At 36.5% G+C, this 19087-nt stretch overlaps 1 protein-coding gene across 1 annotated transcript in view; it reads right to left on the reverse strand.

The window, feature by feature from the left end:
• LOC150095149 (uncharacterized) overlaps positions 1–19087 on the reverse strand; it is a 206381-nt gene that overhangs the window by 169796 nt on the left and 17498 nt on the right. The window contains exon 3 of the mRNA XM_090411207.1: positions 10239–10536. Coding sequence (XP_090267333.1) covers positions 10239–10536 — 298 coding nt within the window. The remainder of the gene's footprint in view (positions 1–10238; positions 10537–19087) is intronic.

Here is a 19087-nt window from a genome sequence, read left to right on the forward strand (position 1 = left end):
AGATCTTATATTTCTATCTTCTAAGGCACTTTTTACCATATCAATCCACCTATATCTTGGTCTTCTGGGTTTTTTCTACCAACTTGACAGAGAACACTTGTTTTGCTAATCTTTCCTTTCCCATTCTGTTTAAGAGTGACCATACCACCTGAGATTAGCTCTGCTAATGCTTTCCTAGATGCTGACAATGTCAAGTTCTTTCCTAATATCCTTGTTTTTAATAAGTTATTGCCATTGATGCCATCTGTTCATGTCCCTAATCTTTCTCAGGACTCTCATATCTGTGGTCTCTGGTTTCTGGTTGTTTTATTTCTAACCCAGCTCTCAGATCCATAAGTTAAAATTGGTTTGAACACTGTCTTGTATACAGCTAATGTAGTGACAACATGACAGAATTTCATGCTGGCTAGGGCATCACCCGTTAAACAAGGCCCTGTTGTTTCTGCCAGGGAATCAGAACAAACAACGAAACATCAGCTACTGGAACAAATTCTAAAACCCACCCCAACTCAACATCACCAGAGTTCAAGATCGGTACTATCAACATAAGAAGCCTGAATGGCAAAGAAATGGAGCTAGCTGAGGAAGATAAGTACCAGATCGACATAATAGCGGTGATTGAAACAAAAAAGCCAAAAACTGGTGAGATCTTTGAGCAATAAATACAAAATGTTATATTCAGGCAATGACAATCAAGGAAGAGGAGTAGCCATAATATTCAACACTAATTACGTGGCTAATCTTCTTGAATGTCAGGCAGTCTCAAGTAGAATGATGTGTGCAAATATCAGAATGGGGAAACTGGTCAATGAGACTTATTTGTGGTTATTTGTCAATGAGACATATTACTATGGTCCCACAGTAGGTTCTACTAAGGTAGAAGTGGAGGAATTATTTTGAGGCTTAGAGAAAGCAACTGACACAATGAAAAAGGAAAAGTTGGTCCTTGTTGGGGATCTAAATAGAAGAAAAGGAAATGATTGTCAGACATACAAAAATATTTCCGGAAAATTTGGAGAAAAGAGCATCGCTAATAATAATGGCAAATACCTGTTGTATTTCTACTCAGGATATGGAATGGTTATTACTAACACAATGTTCTAACATAAAAATGTGCACAAATTCATATGGAGAGAAGAGAAAAGGAATAAGAAAAGTCTCATTGACTATGTTATTGTTGATAGTGATGTTTTCTCTCTGGTGCAGGACACCAGAGTATACAGAGGATTTGAAATTGGAAGTGATTATCATTTAGTCTTGATCAGGATAAAATTAAATTTCATGTTGAAAAGAAGAACATGTAAGAAATTTTAAAGCAAATAAAAGTTAACCAGCTCTCAGAACTGTAGACTAAAATACACAAATATTATTCAAGAAAAATGAAAGAGTTTGCAAACAGGAACCAAACCTTGCAGATTCAGTGGCAAGCCTTGAAGAAAACCCTGATTGATTCAGCCAGAGAGGAATGTGGTAAGGTTGTCTGCAAAGATAGAAAAATCAGAAGTCCATGGTGGACACAGGAAGTTAAAGAGGCAGTGAAGGAAAAGAAGAAAGCATATCAAAAGCTCCTGGCAAATAAGTTAGCTTGTGCTCTTAGAGAATACAGAGACAAATGTAAGAAAGCTAAACACTGTGTAAAACTGGTTAAACAAAAGTCATGGGAGGACTTTGGTAAGAACATAGAAAATAAATATCAAGAAGGTGGCAAAATATTCTGGATGTTATTGAAGACGCTCAGAAATGGAGGAAATAGTGTTGCAAAAGGAATTAGAGATGATAAAGGTGACATGAAAACAGGAGAAAAAGATATCCTTGAAGCATGGAGTAATTACTTCGAAAAATTGCTAAATGAAACAAGCAGCGATAAGCACAGTGGTAAAAAATGCTGACCAGGCATACAGTCTGGAATATATATCCATACTTGAAGTAGAAAAAGCCATCAAAAGCCTGAAATGTCGAAAGGCAGCAGGAGTAGATGATATTGAACCAGAAATGCTCAAGTATGGAGGTATAAAAGTCTTATAGTGGCTGCACTGCAAGTTCAGAAATCCTGGACAAAGGGACGAATTCCCGATGATTGGAGTAGAGCTCTCATACTACCCATATATAAAAAGGGAAATAAAACTGAATGTGAGAATTACAGAGATATTTCCCTACTAAGTGTTACTGGTAAAATTTATTCAAGAATACTTGAAAAATGGTCGGGAAGGATTGTGGAAGGAAAGCTTGATGAAGAACAAGCTGGATTCAGGGCAAATAGAGGCTGTCAGGATCAGATTTTTATTTTAAGACATATAGTTGAGAAATTGTGTGAATATAACAGATCTGTATTTAAGTGTTGTAGATCTGGAAAAACCATATGACAAGTTGCCGAGAGAGAGAGAGAGAGAAAGAGAGAAGCTATTCAAAATGCTACATTTGTGTGATGTCAATGGTGCATTATATCAAGCAATACTTAGTCTTTATTTGAGTTATAAGTCAGCAGTTAGAATTGAAGGAAGTACGGGAAGGTGGTTTAATGTTAAATCTGGTGTCAGACAAGGATGTACATTATCCCACTGTTATTCATTATCTATATGGATCACATTATGAAGGAAACCTGATATCAAAATTGAAGATGTTAATCTCCACTCTTTGATTTATACGAATGATGTTATACTTCTAAATAAATCTGTTGCAAGTCTGCAAAATTTCCTGACTAAATTGTACAACTGTTGTAATAAGATATGGTATGCATGTCAGCATTAAAAAGACAAACACAATGAAAGTAGGTAGAAATAATGAAAATGTCAACTGCATTGTGAATGGAGAACCTGCAGAACAAGTAAAATATTTCAGCTACTTAGGCATAATTTTTAGTGAAGATGGTAAATTAAATATGGAAATAGACAACAGAATCAACAAAGCTGATGTGGTAGGAAGTCACCTGAATAAATTTATATGGAATAAGAGAGAAATTAGTCAAAACACTACATTAGCTGTAATACAAGACAGTGTTCAAACCAATTTTAACTTATGGATCTGAGAGCTGGGTTAGAAGTAAAACACTTGACCAAAGTGTTTTACTTCTAAGACTAAAGACCACAGATATGAGAGTCCTGAGAAAGATTAGGGGCATAAACAGATGGCATCAATGGCAATATCATATTAAAAACGAGGATATTAGGAAAAATCTTGCCATTGTCAGCATTCAGGAATGCATTAGCAGAGCTAATCTCAGGTGGTATGGTCACTCTTAAACAGAATGGGAAAGGAAAGATTAGCAAAACAAGTGTTCTCTGTCAAGTTGGTAGAAAAAACCCAGAAGACCAAGATATAGGTGGATTGATATGGTAAAAAGTGCCTTAGAAGATAGAAATATAAGATCTGGTAATGTTAGTCTTGACAGGTAACAGACTGATTTGGAGGAAAATTGTAGATAGGAAGTTAGTAGCGATGTAAATTTTTCATGTAGTACTATCATATCCTGTACACCCCTTGAGGGTGTTGTGTCCTGAATAATCAAAAAAATAAGTAGGACAAAACATTAATTTATTCAGGAACAACTGACCTTGATTGTAGGTAGAGAATGTGGTGTTTTGACAATGAACGCCGTATATATATGTATAAATAAGTCTAAGATAGAAGTGAAGAAATATTTAATATGAAAAATATGTGAGACTTAACCTGTTTTGCAGGAAGTCTAATAGAGAAATCTATTTAGGGTATTAATTTATTTAAAGCAATTTGTTCATGTATTATAAGAAAGCGAAGTGTATAAGCTAGGATCCAAGGGTCACATTTTAGCCCGTCCAGAATAACGTATGTCCGGAGGGAAAGTGAAGTTATACGAAAAGGAAGCTGGAACGCTTTCTAAGAAAACACGCCACATGCACGTGGAGGTGTGTGCAGCGCGTTAAACAATGTGGCGAAGTGCTCGAATCTCCGAGATTGAAGCGTGCAATATAAATGCGAATCCCCCCCCCTACACACACACGAGGCTTTTTGGTTCCTGTTTCCTGACCTCACGGACGTCGGCTCTCGGTCTCCATCCCAGCGGAGAAGATTCTAGGCTGGCCGTGGAAGTTATGAGTCGTCTGCCGTAGCATGCGAGTTAGGGCTAGCAATTTCCTCAGACCAGGATAGCTATGCTATATCATGCAACGGTAATCGAGATGTGTGCCTGCGATACTAGTAAAAGTCCTGGGCAGCACATAGCCTTTCCAATTCAGAGAATCTAGCCGTGCAGCTATCGTGTGTGACCAGGAGAATTGTAGACCTTAAAGGATCCTTGATGTCCAGACAAGGCTGAAGAAAGAACTGAAAGTCATTCTAGGAACGGTAATGTAGATTGTCATATTCTGTTTTCCAGTTGAAGATTTATGTACGAAATCTTTAGGATATTTTGTGTAATGGACTTATTGTAAGGAACTTTAAGAACCATCCTAATTTAGCATTGACCTGTCCCTGTTAGAGAAATGTTTCCCTAGAAGGGATTTGTATAAGAGATGATTGTGATATGTTGAGAAATATAACAAGTGACCCACGTGAGTGATAAATGATAGGCTACATAGGCTAGAAGTTTGCTAAATTATACATAGAAGTGGTCCAAGTAATTTGTTCATGTATTGTAATGTTAATATTGAAATTGAGGTCTTGCTAGCAACACAATATAGTTAACCATGCATTTATGTTTTCTCATGTATAATTTCTTGATTTAATAAATATGTTTCATAGCATTTGCCTGTGTCCAGCTTGTTATATGAATTCAAATAGTCACTCATAAAATTACCATTGAACCTAGCGGGAAGGACCCACGAGTATAATTTGATATTTAGAGCCATGACTGCATGCTAAGATAAAGAGAACAGGAATTAGTTTATTTATTGTTGGAAGTTTATTATTGTGTATCACTCTGAGAGAGCCACCTTGGATAAGAGCCTCGTTTATCCTCAGTATTGGAGTAGATGTATGGCGTAGTTAAAATATAAATTTGTCAATATTTATCAGGCGAACTGTCTCAGAGGATATGTTTAAGAGCAGCGTCCCATACTTGGATAAAGCCCTAATCATAAATTAAATTACACATGACTAAACTTAAGAACGGCCTAAATTTAGATTGTTTAAAGAAGGGGAAATTTGTATGAGTGAGTAGGGTATATATAACTAACAAGATTAGATAAAGATATAAAGGTAATATAGTTAAAGAATATGCAAACCATATAAAGAGTTGGTACATAACAAGGGTATATCAGGAATTTGATGATGTCAGATTTATCAGTCTGGTTGGCTGGGTGTTTAGTGTACTTGTTTTCCAAGCAATAAGCTGCAGGGCTGAATTCTACTATGGGCATGAATGAATGTTTGTGAATGTCCTTAAGTGGGAGAGAAATATCACTCAGTGAGAGACTGCCTCTCTTACAAAACTTCCATGGGAGAGCCACATAAGAACCATACCATATGACAGTCCATTTGTTAAAGATGGGGGGGGGGGATTAGCATTGCCATTCAATCTCTCTCTCAAGGGGCATGGAAGGCCCTTAACGTACTCCTACCAGTATTGATCAAAATCATTAATTCCTTAATTTCAGATATCTTAAGCAATCTGCTTCAAAAATCAATTAAGAAACAACAATTTTTAGCTGTGTAGCTAAAAATATATTACAAGCTCTATACTTTTCTCATTTTTTGATAAAAATTAAAGTACTGATATCCAAAGGCCACTTGATATCCCTATTTAAAGAAATAAATGATTTGATGTAATATGATTTAGAGAAATAATAGTGTTCATTGTTTCCTGTCCCCACCCCCCAAGAACTTACATAGATGAAAATTCAAATTTCTTAACATACACATAAAAGGTGTCATTTTTATTTCTTCTCATTTTTTTTTTTTTTTAAATCGAAAAACATAAAATTGTTGGGAATGAGTTCTTCAAAAGAATAATAGATTTCAGTAGATACAGTAGCAAAGAAATTAATCTGAACACTCACAATTTAAAGAAAAATTTTAATTTTGCAAGAAAATGAGTACAAAAATTCAACTTTAATTAATCGTTTATATGTACGTTACTGTGTTCCTATTAAGTTGATTAATTCGCTTAAGCATGGACTATACCAATGTAGAACACATTTTTCTTATTTCTGCATCTCAAAGTCAAAAATTTTCTATTCTCTTAATGTCAGGAGAGTTACCTGGGCACTGAAGCAATTAGATGTGATTTTTGAGGAACTCTCACTTTTTTTGGAAGTGTAGCATGGACCAAAAGATTCTGGAGGAAGATGAGTTCTTTATTTTTCTGGATCTGTGGGACCACTCTTTTCTCCAATATTTTTATGTTGGTCACTTTTCATTATCCCATCAAAATGCACAAGTGATCCTGGATGGTCATGTGTAAAACAACAGCAGAACATTTTCTGGGAAAAGACTTCTCAGTTGCTGATTTACAAACATAGGGTACTCACTCTCCTTGGACAAAGAAATGGCGCTCATCTGAGAATATGACCTTCTTCCCTTTTCAACAGTCCAATCATTGTACACTTTTACCCATGGAGTTCTTTTTTATGCATAGTCTTTGTCAACAGTTGTTCTTTTTTGGTCTGTGGGCAGTCCCTGCTTCCAACAAACAGACTGTCATGTCAGAAACATTAATCCCACTAATTGCTGAGTCTCTATTTAAGTCTACAGCAGACAATCTTGGATTCATTTTGTTTTTCCTAACTAGTAAACGATCTTGAGTAAGTGGACTTTTCCTTTTTTTGCCTACATTTTCCTTTTCTGTCAGGGGAAAAATGTACCTGTCACCCTAAACCTCTTTAAAATCGCATTAAGAGTACCCAAACGAACACCACATTCATTGGCAATTTATCTTTGAGTCATGGATGTGTGCTGAAATAGTGTTGAGTCGAGAAAATGTGATGAGTCATCCCCTTTTCTGACACAACATAAGATTAGCTCAGAAGGAGTGGATAAGGACATACTTATGCCTCCAAACAGCAAATGTGCTCATTAATGACCCAAGAACATGTATATATTCAGATTTGTGAATTCTAAGCAGTGTTAAAGTATCCCATAAACTAAATAGAGGAGGATTATTAAGTTAATTAAGGTAGAAAGTCATGTATAAATTCTATAAAGATGTGTACAAGCTAATAATGGTTTTTGGCCATGTCAAAGACAGTTCGTGGCCACGGTATCCAATCGGCAGCCGCCGTACGTATGACGACACAACCGAGTGAGGGCGCTGTTTTGGAGTATATAGGTTTCGGCGGGGATTTGAATCGCTCTCTTTTCTTCTCGTTTTGTCGGTACCTGGTTTTCCTGTGCAGAAGGCTGATAGTTGTGAAGAGCTGGCCGCCATGCGTAGCGAGAGTCTTCCCTTGCTATGTGTGCTACATGGAACAAAGCTGCAGCTATAATGCATCCAGATTCCTAAGAAGAAAGGGCCACTGATGAGTTAACGTCAGTGTATAAATCAGTGTAAGTGTGTTTCGTTTCGTGTGGGACAAAGGAATAGTGAGGTCGCCATTAAAGAAAGTACAGTAAGGAGATCCGAATATCCAGATAAAGCAAGAACGGTAAGCAGAAATCTTTTCATATTAATATTGGAGTAACCGTGAAGTAAGGAAAGCTGATCTTTAAGAACATAGCCCAAGTGTTACAAGGACTGTCTGCATTTTGGACATTTTGTCTATATCTAAGAAAAAGGCATCTTAGGCTTGAGCCGAGTAGGAGACCGAGGCTACAAACTGTTTGTGTCTAAAGGACAATAATGCTATGTTGTTAAAATCTAATTGAATGCTAACTAAAATTTTGGGGGAGGATTAAGTCTAAAATATAAGAAGAAGCATTGCCTCAAGAAATCTATGTCAGAGTTATAGAATTGACTTGTGCATATATGTAATTTGCATGTGTGATAGTAAATAGGTAATTTAGTATATGTTGTCAGAGTCTGAGGATAGTTATATATATAGAAGTGAAGGATTTGTGTTAATATAAAGGATTAAGTGTAGAAATTTTGGATGTGTTAAATTAAGAAAAGGAGGGAACCCAGACTCTATCTTAATTAAAGGTTTAACTAACATGTATCTTTATGTTATGTGCTAAAATAAACGTATTTCTTTATGTGTAAATCAAATGAGTTTGTCATGTTTTCTGTGGATTGAATTACCGTTTGGAAAATTACAAACCGTGTATAAAAGGGGAATCCACTAGTAATATTAGAAATGGGACCACGACTGCATACTTCATGATCCCTACATTTTCTTTCTAAATAATCTTGGATAGTGTATCAGAATTAGTTGCCGGCTGGCGCAGTCATTAATTAATATAAATTTGTCTGCAAACGAATTAACTGATAACAAGTATTAAAATTAATAATAACTAAATTTAAGAATAAGACACAAAGACGAAGATATAACAAAAGCCACAAGATATAACAAAAGAGTACATATTTTTGAACGCTTTCTTGGAGATGTATCCATTTTATAGCCACATAAAATGAATAAAACACTACATATGTCAACTTGCTTACACTATTAAAAGCACACAACACTATTAACCTCCTTACCAGCAGAGGTGTTTTAACAGTTAAAACATGCAGCACTCAGTCAATATAGTGAACTAAAAACCAAAATGAAAATAGTAAACCAAAAGCAAAACCAAAATTACTGTGAACTTAAACAAAAACCAAACCTAAACCAGAAACGTGACAAAAATTCAGCTTGTTTAGATTCATTTGTTCACTACTGTATATACAAGCAAGCCTCAACTTAAGAACGTAATGTATTCTTGGAAGCATGTTTGTAAGTTGAATGGCCATAAGTATAATTTTTTTTTTTTTCGTAAGATATATTGCAAAAATCGTAAATGCCTTTCTGAAATAATTTTCCTGAATACAATGATAGTAAAAATGCATTATTTAAAATAATTTATTCTAACAAGTTTATTGTAAAAATACATCATTTGAAAATAATTAAATTTCTTTTGCAGTTCAGAAGTAACCCTTTTTCTTACCACTTTTCTTTCTTTTAACCCATTTTATAGCCACTTCTGGCTATAGGTGTCTCCCAATTCTCTCCATCTGTTTCTATCCTGAGCTTTGGTGCCAAAGAGTTCAATTGTTTTTCTTATATCATCTGACCATATTAAAAATCTCTTCAATTTTCCAAAAGCTGCCCATCCCATTCCTATTCTTCTTTTCATGTCTTCCATGACTCCTTGTTTCTTCATTGTTAACAATTTTTCTAGGTATACATATGCATCTACAATTTCAATTTCTTTACTGTTTATCTTAATAATGTTGTGTCTTATCACCTACCAAGGATAAATTGCTACCTCTATCTTTTGATGTTTATCACGTAATATCCTGTCCCTGTTGATTCTGCCACTTTGGACAGACTGGCCATTCTGCTGAGATCAGAATCCAAGAACACCAAAACGAAACTGATTTTTAGAATCAGAGGGTTCCAACTTTGCTTCTCATGTCATACACATTAGATAAAGTTCACTGTAATCAAACCAAGATTTTGGACTACAGTAGACTTATATTGATTGTCTATTCCTTGAAACCCTGCATAACTGGCCTAATCTAAACCAATCAGATTGCATGCCTATCTCAAAGTTTTGGGAAGTAATTGCCATGAACTGTTCATTTATTATTATTATTATTTAGCTAATTTTTAATTGCAGAACTATAAAAATATTAAATTTTACATTAAAACATTAAATTTTAAAAAAAATTAATTACAGAATTTGTAAAGGAGTTCATGTTAAATCCTAATTTCCTTCACAATGTTTTTTTAAATATACATTATTATATTTACCATACACATTTACTTAAAACGTCTAGTAATATTATGTTCACTGTAACTTTAATATTGCTTTTTCCTGTTCACTCACCTGTGACCAAGACACATGAAAGCCTACTCATGTTACTCATGATTCATTTTTGTGTTTCACATTTTGAATGTTGTAACCAGTGTCTTTTACATTCACTCTGAATGATACTTATGTTACAATTGGTGAAATGTAAAGGAGTTCATGTTAAATTCTAATTTCCTTAGAATGTGTTATTTTAAATACACATTACTATATTTACCATACACATTTCCATAAAATGTCTAGTGATATTATGTTCAACAACTAGTTACTAGTTGTTGAACATTATCAACAACATCATCAGTGAGCATGTAAAAAGTTCCCTTGTCCACATATAAATCTTATAATTTCCATATAAATTAGAAGAAAAACTCACTTACCACATTCAGATACAGAATTTAAGCCATCTCCATAAGAGAGGTCATGTGACCTGTAGTGAGATCTGTTATGACCACTTGCCATATCAACAGTATCAAAATGCCCATTTGGTCTAGGACTGGAGAGATCAACGGGATGACTCTCATAGCTATTGCTATTATTGCTTCTGTGATTTCCAGAAACAAGATGAGGATGGTGATGACTTAACATACCACCGTTCACTTGCATGTGGTTTTCTGTATGATGTGGATGATGATAATCAGCCATACTAATCATCATCTTTTGCTTATGACCTTCATCCTAAAGATAGCATGAATAAAGCATTTATACAAATTTATTTTTCAACAAAATGTTTACATAATTATGTTATCACAATATAAAACAGAAAATAATAAATACCATGCAGCAACAAACAGAATTTATAAAAAATATTCTAAAGTATAAACACTAGAGCCTGTGTAGCTCAGTGGATGTGGCGTTTGCACACCACGGTGCTTGCCTGCATGAAGGAAGACTTTGTTTCGAATCTAGTCGTCGACTAGAGGAAATTTTTCTAAGCCTTTTTTTGACCAGTTCCCGAGTTAGTCGATCTCTGGCACAGGCAAGCGGGTTTTTTTTCTCCTGGAAACTCAAGTTTTTCATCCAGTAAACTCAAGAAAATCTACTGTAGTACCCACATTATTTCAGACATTAAATATATTATGTTAGGGTTATGGACCACAAGATGGAGGCACTTGTTGAGCCGTCTCTCTTCACTGCATGCTGCTTAATTAATGATAGCCTTGGGCCAGCTATCTCTGATTGGCTGCCAGTGGAGACTGAACTGCCCACTCAGTCTCCTAGGGCTAAATGGCACTGCCTACTCCCTATGCGGGAATAAAAAGGCTTTAGCTGATTTTTTTTTGAAGTATAAACACTTTCTGTAATAATTTTCTAACTATTAAAAGTCAATACTATAACAATTTTCTTGAAATGGTCAATATACAAAGGCTGATCATAAAAATCTTGGCCAGTTTTTTTCATTCAACATGTTATAGCACTACAAACATTTTAGAAAATACAGATGAATTTAACTGTCCTTTTTATCCCCCTCCCTCCCAGCAGGTGGCAATACTTACAGTGGCTATTGTAGTTTCCACACATAGCACACTCTTGTCCAGGTACACCAGAAGAATAATGACACAGTTTAACAACTTTCACACAAGTAAAACTTATTGCCCAATGTCCTCTGGATACAAGGAGAAACAGTTGTTATGCTGTATGTAATAAACTGATGGTATGAGCAGTTCAAACAGTGACAAGGCTAGAAAAAGCATAGTGGAAAATTTTGAATAGTGAAGAACTCTACTAATCTGAAAAAGAATGCTGCCTGTGAATACAACAGTTATGTGAAACTCATGAATGATTATATTCACATTTTATGCAAAATGATTTTACAGCATCATTCATGACTACTTGCATTATATGGTGGCAACATAGCAGGTGCTATAAAACTTTACTGAGAACCAAATTGACTATACATGTTGTAGCATTTAGCCAGAGCATTAAATCAGTGCAAGAAATGTTTTGGAATTATGCCCAACATAGTTAAGGCTACAAGGACCGGTGTATTTTGTCAGTAAAAAGCATGTGATCTTGTGGCCAGTTTGTCTGTTTTGCAGGATGAAAATCCTGAGTTTCCAGTGGTAACAACCCTGCCACTCTGTATTAAACCCACTAACTCAGCTAAGATGAAAAAAAAAAAAAAAACTGTTTTAAAGGTTCTTCACATTCTATACAATATTTGAACCAACATCTTTCCAATTAAAGGACGCTGTCAATATCAACTAAGCTAGAGGCTCACAAGAAAGATGATTCCTCCCCCGTCGCAACATGAATTGTTTTGTTTGAAAAACACTGTATAAGATGCAAAGAATTTTTATAAGAACTTTTCAACCACAGGTGAGTTAGTTGGTCTCATATGATGGTATCATTTTTTTCCTGGAAATTCAGGTTTTGGATCATGAAAAACAGACAAACCAGCCGAGAGAATATATCCAATTCACAATATACAGAATTTGTAAAACAGGATTAAACCATCTGTTATAACATTAACCTTCCAAACGGCCAGGACATCTATAGACGTCCAACTAAATCTGGATATGATTCAGCCCACCTGTTTAAAGAACCAGGATAAGAAGTACAATTTGACCCTCCTGTCCATTAGGTGTGATAAACCCTCACGCTGAAGAGAACAGTTAATCGGATTATCTCACGTTCATAGCTACCTCTCAGTTGCCCATAACAAGAAACGCACATCCTTGTTCTATGCTGGTTAACTGGATTTTAGTTATATAGGATAGACTAAAAATAGAGAAATTATTTATAGTTTTTATGTTGAATTTTTTTCTTGACAATTATTCATAAGACTATTACACTTTTTTTATAATCTTTGTCAAGTAGCTTTATTTTATCCTCCTACATGTTTCGCCAATCTTTTATTATTATTATTATTATTATTACGGGCAACTCCAGGGAGTCATTAGACTCATCGAGGGAGGCCCCAAATCATATTCATCACAACTATTCGACATTCATACAGTATCTATCATACCTCGCCTTAAACTCATTCACTGTCACAGCATCCACCACAGACTCAGGGAGCGCATTCCACTCATTCACTACTCTAAAAGTAAAGAACCCAGCTCTAACACCTTTACTAACCACACTTTTGCCCAGTTTCCATGGATGTCCCCTAGTCCTCCCACAACCAGCCCTGTTCTCAAAAATATCTTCTGAATTAATTTTATAGAAACCCTTCAGTAATTTGAATGTCTCAATCATATCTCCCCTCCTCCGCCTATCAACCAATTTTTGCAACCCACAAATCCTCAACCTGTTCTCATACGGTTCATTCCACAGACCTGCTATCATCTTGGTCACTCGCCTCTGGATCCTCTCCACCTCCTCCCCATCAAGAAGAAACCTAGGTGACCAAATCTGAGCACAGTAGTCGAGATGAGGTCTTATCAAGGCTCGATACAGAGGAACAATAACCTGCTTGTCTCTGCTTGTCAACGTATTCTTCAGCAACCAAGTGATTTGATGAGCTGATTTGGCCACTTTTGCAATGTGTCCCCTAAATTTCAATTCCTTATCCACCAACACTCCTAAATCTCGTGCCTCATCAATTTCCTGGAGCACGGTTCCACCAATGCAGTAAACTGCCTCCCATCTTTTCACCCCAAAATGCATAACCTTACATTTTGCCACATTAAATTGACATCCATTCTCCCTAGCCCAGACCTCCAATCTATCCAAATCATCCTGCAAAATTTTGACGTCATCTGCATTCACTATTGCCCTACCCAACTTCGCATCATCAGCAAACAAATGAACTGTTCCTCTCAGATCCTTTCCTATATCATTTATGAACAAATTAAACAGCAGTGGTCCAAGAACAGATCCTTGTGGTACACCACTAGTCACAGGCCGTCTTGTGGACTCTACTCCTGAGTAAACCACTCTCTGATATCTCTCCGTCAACCACCCTCCTATCCATCTCACCAACCCTATGTCCATTCCCATATGCTGCAATTTACTGATTAGAATTCCATGTGGTATCCTGTCAAAGGCCTTAGCAAGGTCCAGCAGAATCACTGTAAACCCATTACCCTTATCCAGTTCAGCCGTCACTGTGTTATAATACGTGAGCAAGTTACTGAGGCATGACCTACCCTTCACAAAACCATGCTGTCCCCGATACAGTATCCCATTTTCTTCTATCCAATCTTGTATTTTCCTCTTGACTATTTTCTCTAAGACCTTGATAATGATTCCTGTTATGCTGATTGGCCGGTAATTTTCAACAGCAGCCTTGGAACCACCTTTGTGCAGTGGAACTATTTTCCCCTCTTTCCACCCCCTTGGGACTGACCCAGTCCTGAGGCTCAAATTAAACATAATGGTCAAGGGCACTGACAATTCTTTGGCCGCTTCACGTACGACACGAGCTGGTATACCATCCAATCCCACTGATGTATTGACATTGAGGTTCTGTAATAGACTAGTTACCTCTACCTCATTCATCACAATTCCAGTATAAGCTGTTGGTTCCTCCATTTCCGCAAAGCCACCACCTGGATGATATACTCTTGCAAAGTGTTCGCTCAGTAATTCCACAACATCGACTGATTCAGTTACCTCCCTACCCTCAGCATTTTTTAAGATCATTCTACCATGAGCATTTTTCCTTTTACTTGCAACATATTGAAAAAACTGTTTGGGATTCTCTTTAGCCTGCATGGCCAATTTCCTTTCGTAATCTGCTTTTGCTTTTCTTACCACCCTTGTTACCATCCTGGCCTGAGCTTTATACTGTTCATGCACCTGATGGTCACCCTTCTCCTTAAATTCCCTCCACAATTGTTTCTTTTTTTGCAGCTCAAGCTTAATAGTGTTATTCATCCATTTAACCCCTACCTGATTTATTATTCGGACTCTTGGTATACAGTCAACCATTGCCTCCTGCAAACAGTTCTTGACCACCTCCCATGCACCATCAACATCCAGCCCTTGCAGTTTTACATGCCATGGCATTGAGCCAAGCACACACCTAAGCTTGTCATACTTACCAGCCCGGTAATTCCACATATACCCTGTCTTAATTGTAAATTCGACTCCTTTAGCCACCTCCCAAGTCATGACCTTATGGTCACTCTCACCAATTGGTGGCAACAAGGTCATGTTCGTTACAGCCACATTCTCAGTTGCAATTACTAGGTCCAGCACTCTCTGCCCCCTGGTATTTTCCAATACATGTTGCCGTAGATAGTTGTCCCTTAATAACTGCATAAAATCCAATTCCTTCCTCCCATGTGCCCTCTCCTCTTTCCAGTCAATATTACCATAATTGAAATCACCCATAATAATTACCCTCCTTCCATTCATTTCTTCTATTTGCTTATGCATACTATTCCCACCATCCACTCCATCACCCGGTCTATAGCAGCACCCAATTGTATATTTTGTTCTGCTAGATTGTATCTCACACCAAACAGCCTCAAATGTGCTTTTTTCCCCATCCTGCAGTTCAACTTCTATACTCCTTGGCTGAAGCTCATCAGCTATCATCAATAACACTCCTCCCCCCTTTTTATTCACCCTGTCACTCCTGAACACGCTATACCCATCGCATTCAATCCCACTAGCTTTATCATCTTCTGTCAGCCATGTTTCACTAATACCGACAACCTGTGGCCTGGAAGTGCCAACCATGGCCAAAAACTCTTCCTTCTTGTTCCTAATACTCCTGGCATTAGTGTACATGAATCGCAGAAGCCCATTTGTCCCATCCCTACTTTGATTCCTTATACTAATTATCCCATTCTGATTTGTTGTCCGTCGTACTCGCCCGGGCATAATATACTCATTCATACACTTAACTTCCCCCCCTAAAGTCTGCATATCTACTCCCCCCCCTCTTAATAAATCTAGTTTCCCTGAGTCTGTACATCCACTTCCACATCATTCATCAACACTCTTTCAAGTCTCCGTACACCAACTCCATTCAAATGTAACCCATCCATCTTATATAAGTCCTTTCGCCCATCGAACTCATTCCACACATCCACAAATTCCACACCACTCTCCATGCATAACCCACGCATAAAGTCATTGGCAATTATGGCCCTCCTTCTAAACACTTCGCTGTCATACCGCGGTAAGATACTCACCATCCTAACTCTCTCACTCTTCTCTTTTGCTACCTCAAACAACTCCCTCACATCCTCTATCATTTCCATTTTGTCCTCTTTCAAATCATTCGTTCCTGCCACTATTATCATCTCTTTCACCCTCTGTTTTTGCAGTCGAATAGATTCGCTGACGTCCTTTATGTTCGCACCCGGCTGGTACGACTTCGTTAAACTCTCAATTATTACGCCTCTTAATAGCGAATCCCCATACAGCACTCGCTCCTTCATTTTATTGACGTTTACGTACATTCTATTATTTGCCGTCACAGACTTCCGCCGGTTATTTGTCGGTACGTTCAACACACATTTTTGCATACGCTCCAGTTGTCGTTTGGCTCTGTGTATCGCGCCATTTAAACGGGCAATTTCGCTACTCGCACTTATCACACCATTTTCGTTATCGATCAAATCATCCATTCCTTCGGTGTTTCTACCTTCATTTACACTTTCAGCGACGCTCTCACACATATCTGGCACTACCACGCAATTCTCTAGTACACCGCCATTTTCTGCATTCTGACTACCGTTAACGATATCAGTCTCGATACACGAAACACGCTTGAAGTCCTCATTCTCTTTACACTTTCTACACATATTAACTCCACTATCACTTTCTAACCAGACTCCTACCGCTCTTCGCAAGGCATACATCTCACAGACAGCACACTGCATAAATTCTTTTACATCAAAACTCTTAAGCAAGCATGGCGACCTGGCCGCCATTTTTTTCTTTATCGGTGCCATGTGTACGCTATCTTTTCTTAAAAATAATAGTTAAAATAACAGAAAACACGCAAAAATTGCACAGACACACCAAGAAACAAAAAGCAAACAATACTACTTAAAATTCTGGTAAAATATCTAATGTTAACACAAAATAATACTGATCTTTTCAGGAGCTCTCGACAAGCCGACGATCTAATCCGTGCGACACCTCTCAGGGAATACAAACTAGTAAGCTAAAATGAAGGTTACAGACTAGGTTATAACTGATAGTTCTAATTCATACAAAAAATTGGTATTGTGCGTGTCTCGTTAACGTGATTCATTCGTTATGGCTCATTACGTAATTGTTATGAAAGTTCATTTCTTTGATGTTTAATGATCTGATAAAAGTTTTCCAAATTTCTGGTAAAATTAGACCTTGATTCTTGTTTAGGTTTTCAGTTTTACGGGCGACTGTAGCTGCTTCTTTAAAGGTTCTTGAATGGTAGTTATCTTCTGTATGGCATAAGGCTCTTATCCCACTCAATGTGATGGTTAGTAGAGGCAAAGTGGCATGAAAGGCCTGAAATGTCTTGTCTGTTATTTCTGACATATCCTATGTGTTCTTTCTTTCTCGTTTCAAAGCTTCTAGATGTCTGACCTATGTAACTTATTATTATTATTATTATTATTATTACCTACTAACGGAATTAACCACAATATCCAGAGAACTTTCTTTAAATGGTTATCCAAAAAGACTCTATAACAAGATTCTCTTTACTGATATACCACATCGACAACATGATGACGTCAAATACATCAGTACAATTACGATTCCTTTTGTCAGCAACCTTTCCAAAAAATTAGCTAACCTTTTAAAACCACATAAGATCAGAGTGGCATTCAAACCAATCAACACTATTCGGAAATTTTTAAGATCACCGAAAGATCCTCACCCATTCTACAAGTACTCTTGGAGTAAATAATATACCTTGCTCATGTGGTATTAGTTACGTAGGTCAGACATCTAGAAGCTTTGAAACGAGAAAGAAAGAACACATAGGATATGTCAGAAATAACAGACAAGACATTTCAGGCCTTTCATGCTACTTTGCCTCTACTAACCATCACATTGAGTGGGATAAGAGCCTTATGCCATACATAGAAGATAACTCCCATTCAAGAACCTTTAAAGAAGCAGCTACAGTCGCCCGTAAAACTGAAAACCTAAACAAAAATCAAGGTCTAATTTTACCAGAAATTTGGAAAACTTTTATCAGATCATTAAACATCAAAGAAATGAACTTTCATAACAATTACGTAATGAGCCATAACGAATAAATCACATTAACGAGACACGCACAATACCAATTTTTTGTATGAATTAGAACTATCAGTTATAACCTAGTCTGTAACCTTCATTTTAGCTTACTAGTTTGTATTCCCTGAGGATGCCAATAGAAAAAGATTGGCGAAACATGTAGGAGGATAAAATAAAGCTACTTGACAAAGATTATAAAAAAAGTGTAATAGTCTTATTTATAGTTTTGTTTTCTTTTTTTTATTGTAGAAAACAATTTTAATGTCTGGACAAAATAAAGATCTTGCATAATTTCTTCACTTAAATATTGCCTTACCTTGGAGAACCAATTTCATTTTTAATTTTTTTGTGCTAATTTTTTTCTAATCGCTTTCTAGACAAAACATTATTCTTTGTTCTCGAAGAAATTAATTCACGATAATTATTTGAAATATTCTTTTAAAAAAAGAAAAGAAAACTGGCTGCCGACGTTCCAGATGATATTATTTTTATTTTTGTACAAAACCATCGAAATCGAATAATACTTCACAGATTTCCTTTAGGACATGCTGGAGCAACTTTACTTTATAGAGAATAACATGAAATTCTTTAATCATATCACTAAATTTTTTCTTTATATTATATAGTAATCTACTGTTCTTTGTACTTTCACTTTCTTGGTTTCCCTGTATAATTGGTCATTACAAAATGAAATTAACAGTTATAGATATTTACTGCATAATTCAGATATTTTATTCTCCAATTTTTAAAGTAAGCGGTACATTTGCTTATTTTTTATCATTCAAAATATGTATATCAAATGCATCAAATGTGAAATTTCATTTCCTTTCACAATAGAAATGAACTTTATTTCGACTTTGATAGCATCAACCCCCCCCCCCCTCCCGTTGCAACATTACCAGACACCCGAAAGCTGTTATGAAACACCTCGACTTGGTGTCGAGGCTAGCTGGTGAACGGACGTGCTACCGGAGAGCTCCTGAGAGATTTGTGTTTTTTGTTGATTTATTGGTGTTTTGGATTCAATTTAATGGACTTAAGTGTGTAATTTTGGTATATTATTGGAGCTTTATTAGCGTGGTTAGTGTAC

This window comes from Typopeltis vanoorti, chromosome 21, assembly GCF_054136105.1.
Source record: "Typopeltis vanoorti isolate ZY-2024b chromosome 21, IOZ_Tvanoo_1.0, whole genome shotgun sequence".
Lineage (NCBI taxonomy): Eukaryota > Metazoa > Arthropoda > Arachnida > Uropygi > Thelyphonidae > Typopeltis > Typopeltis vanoorti.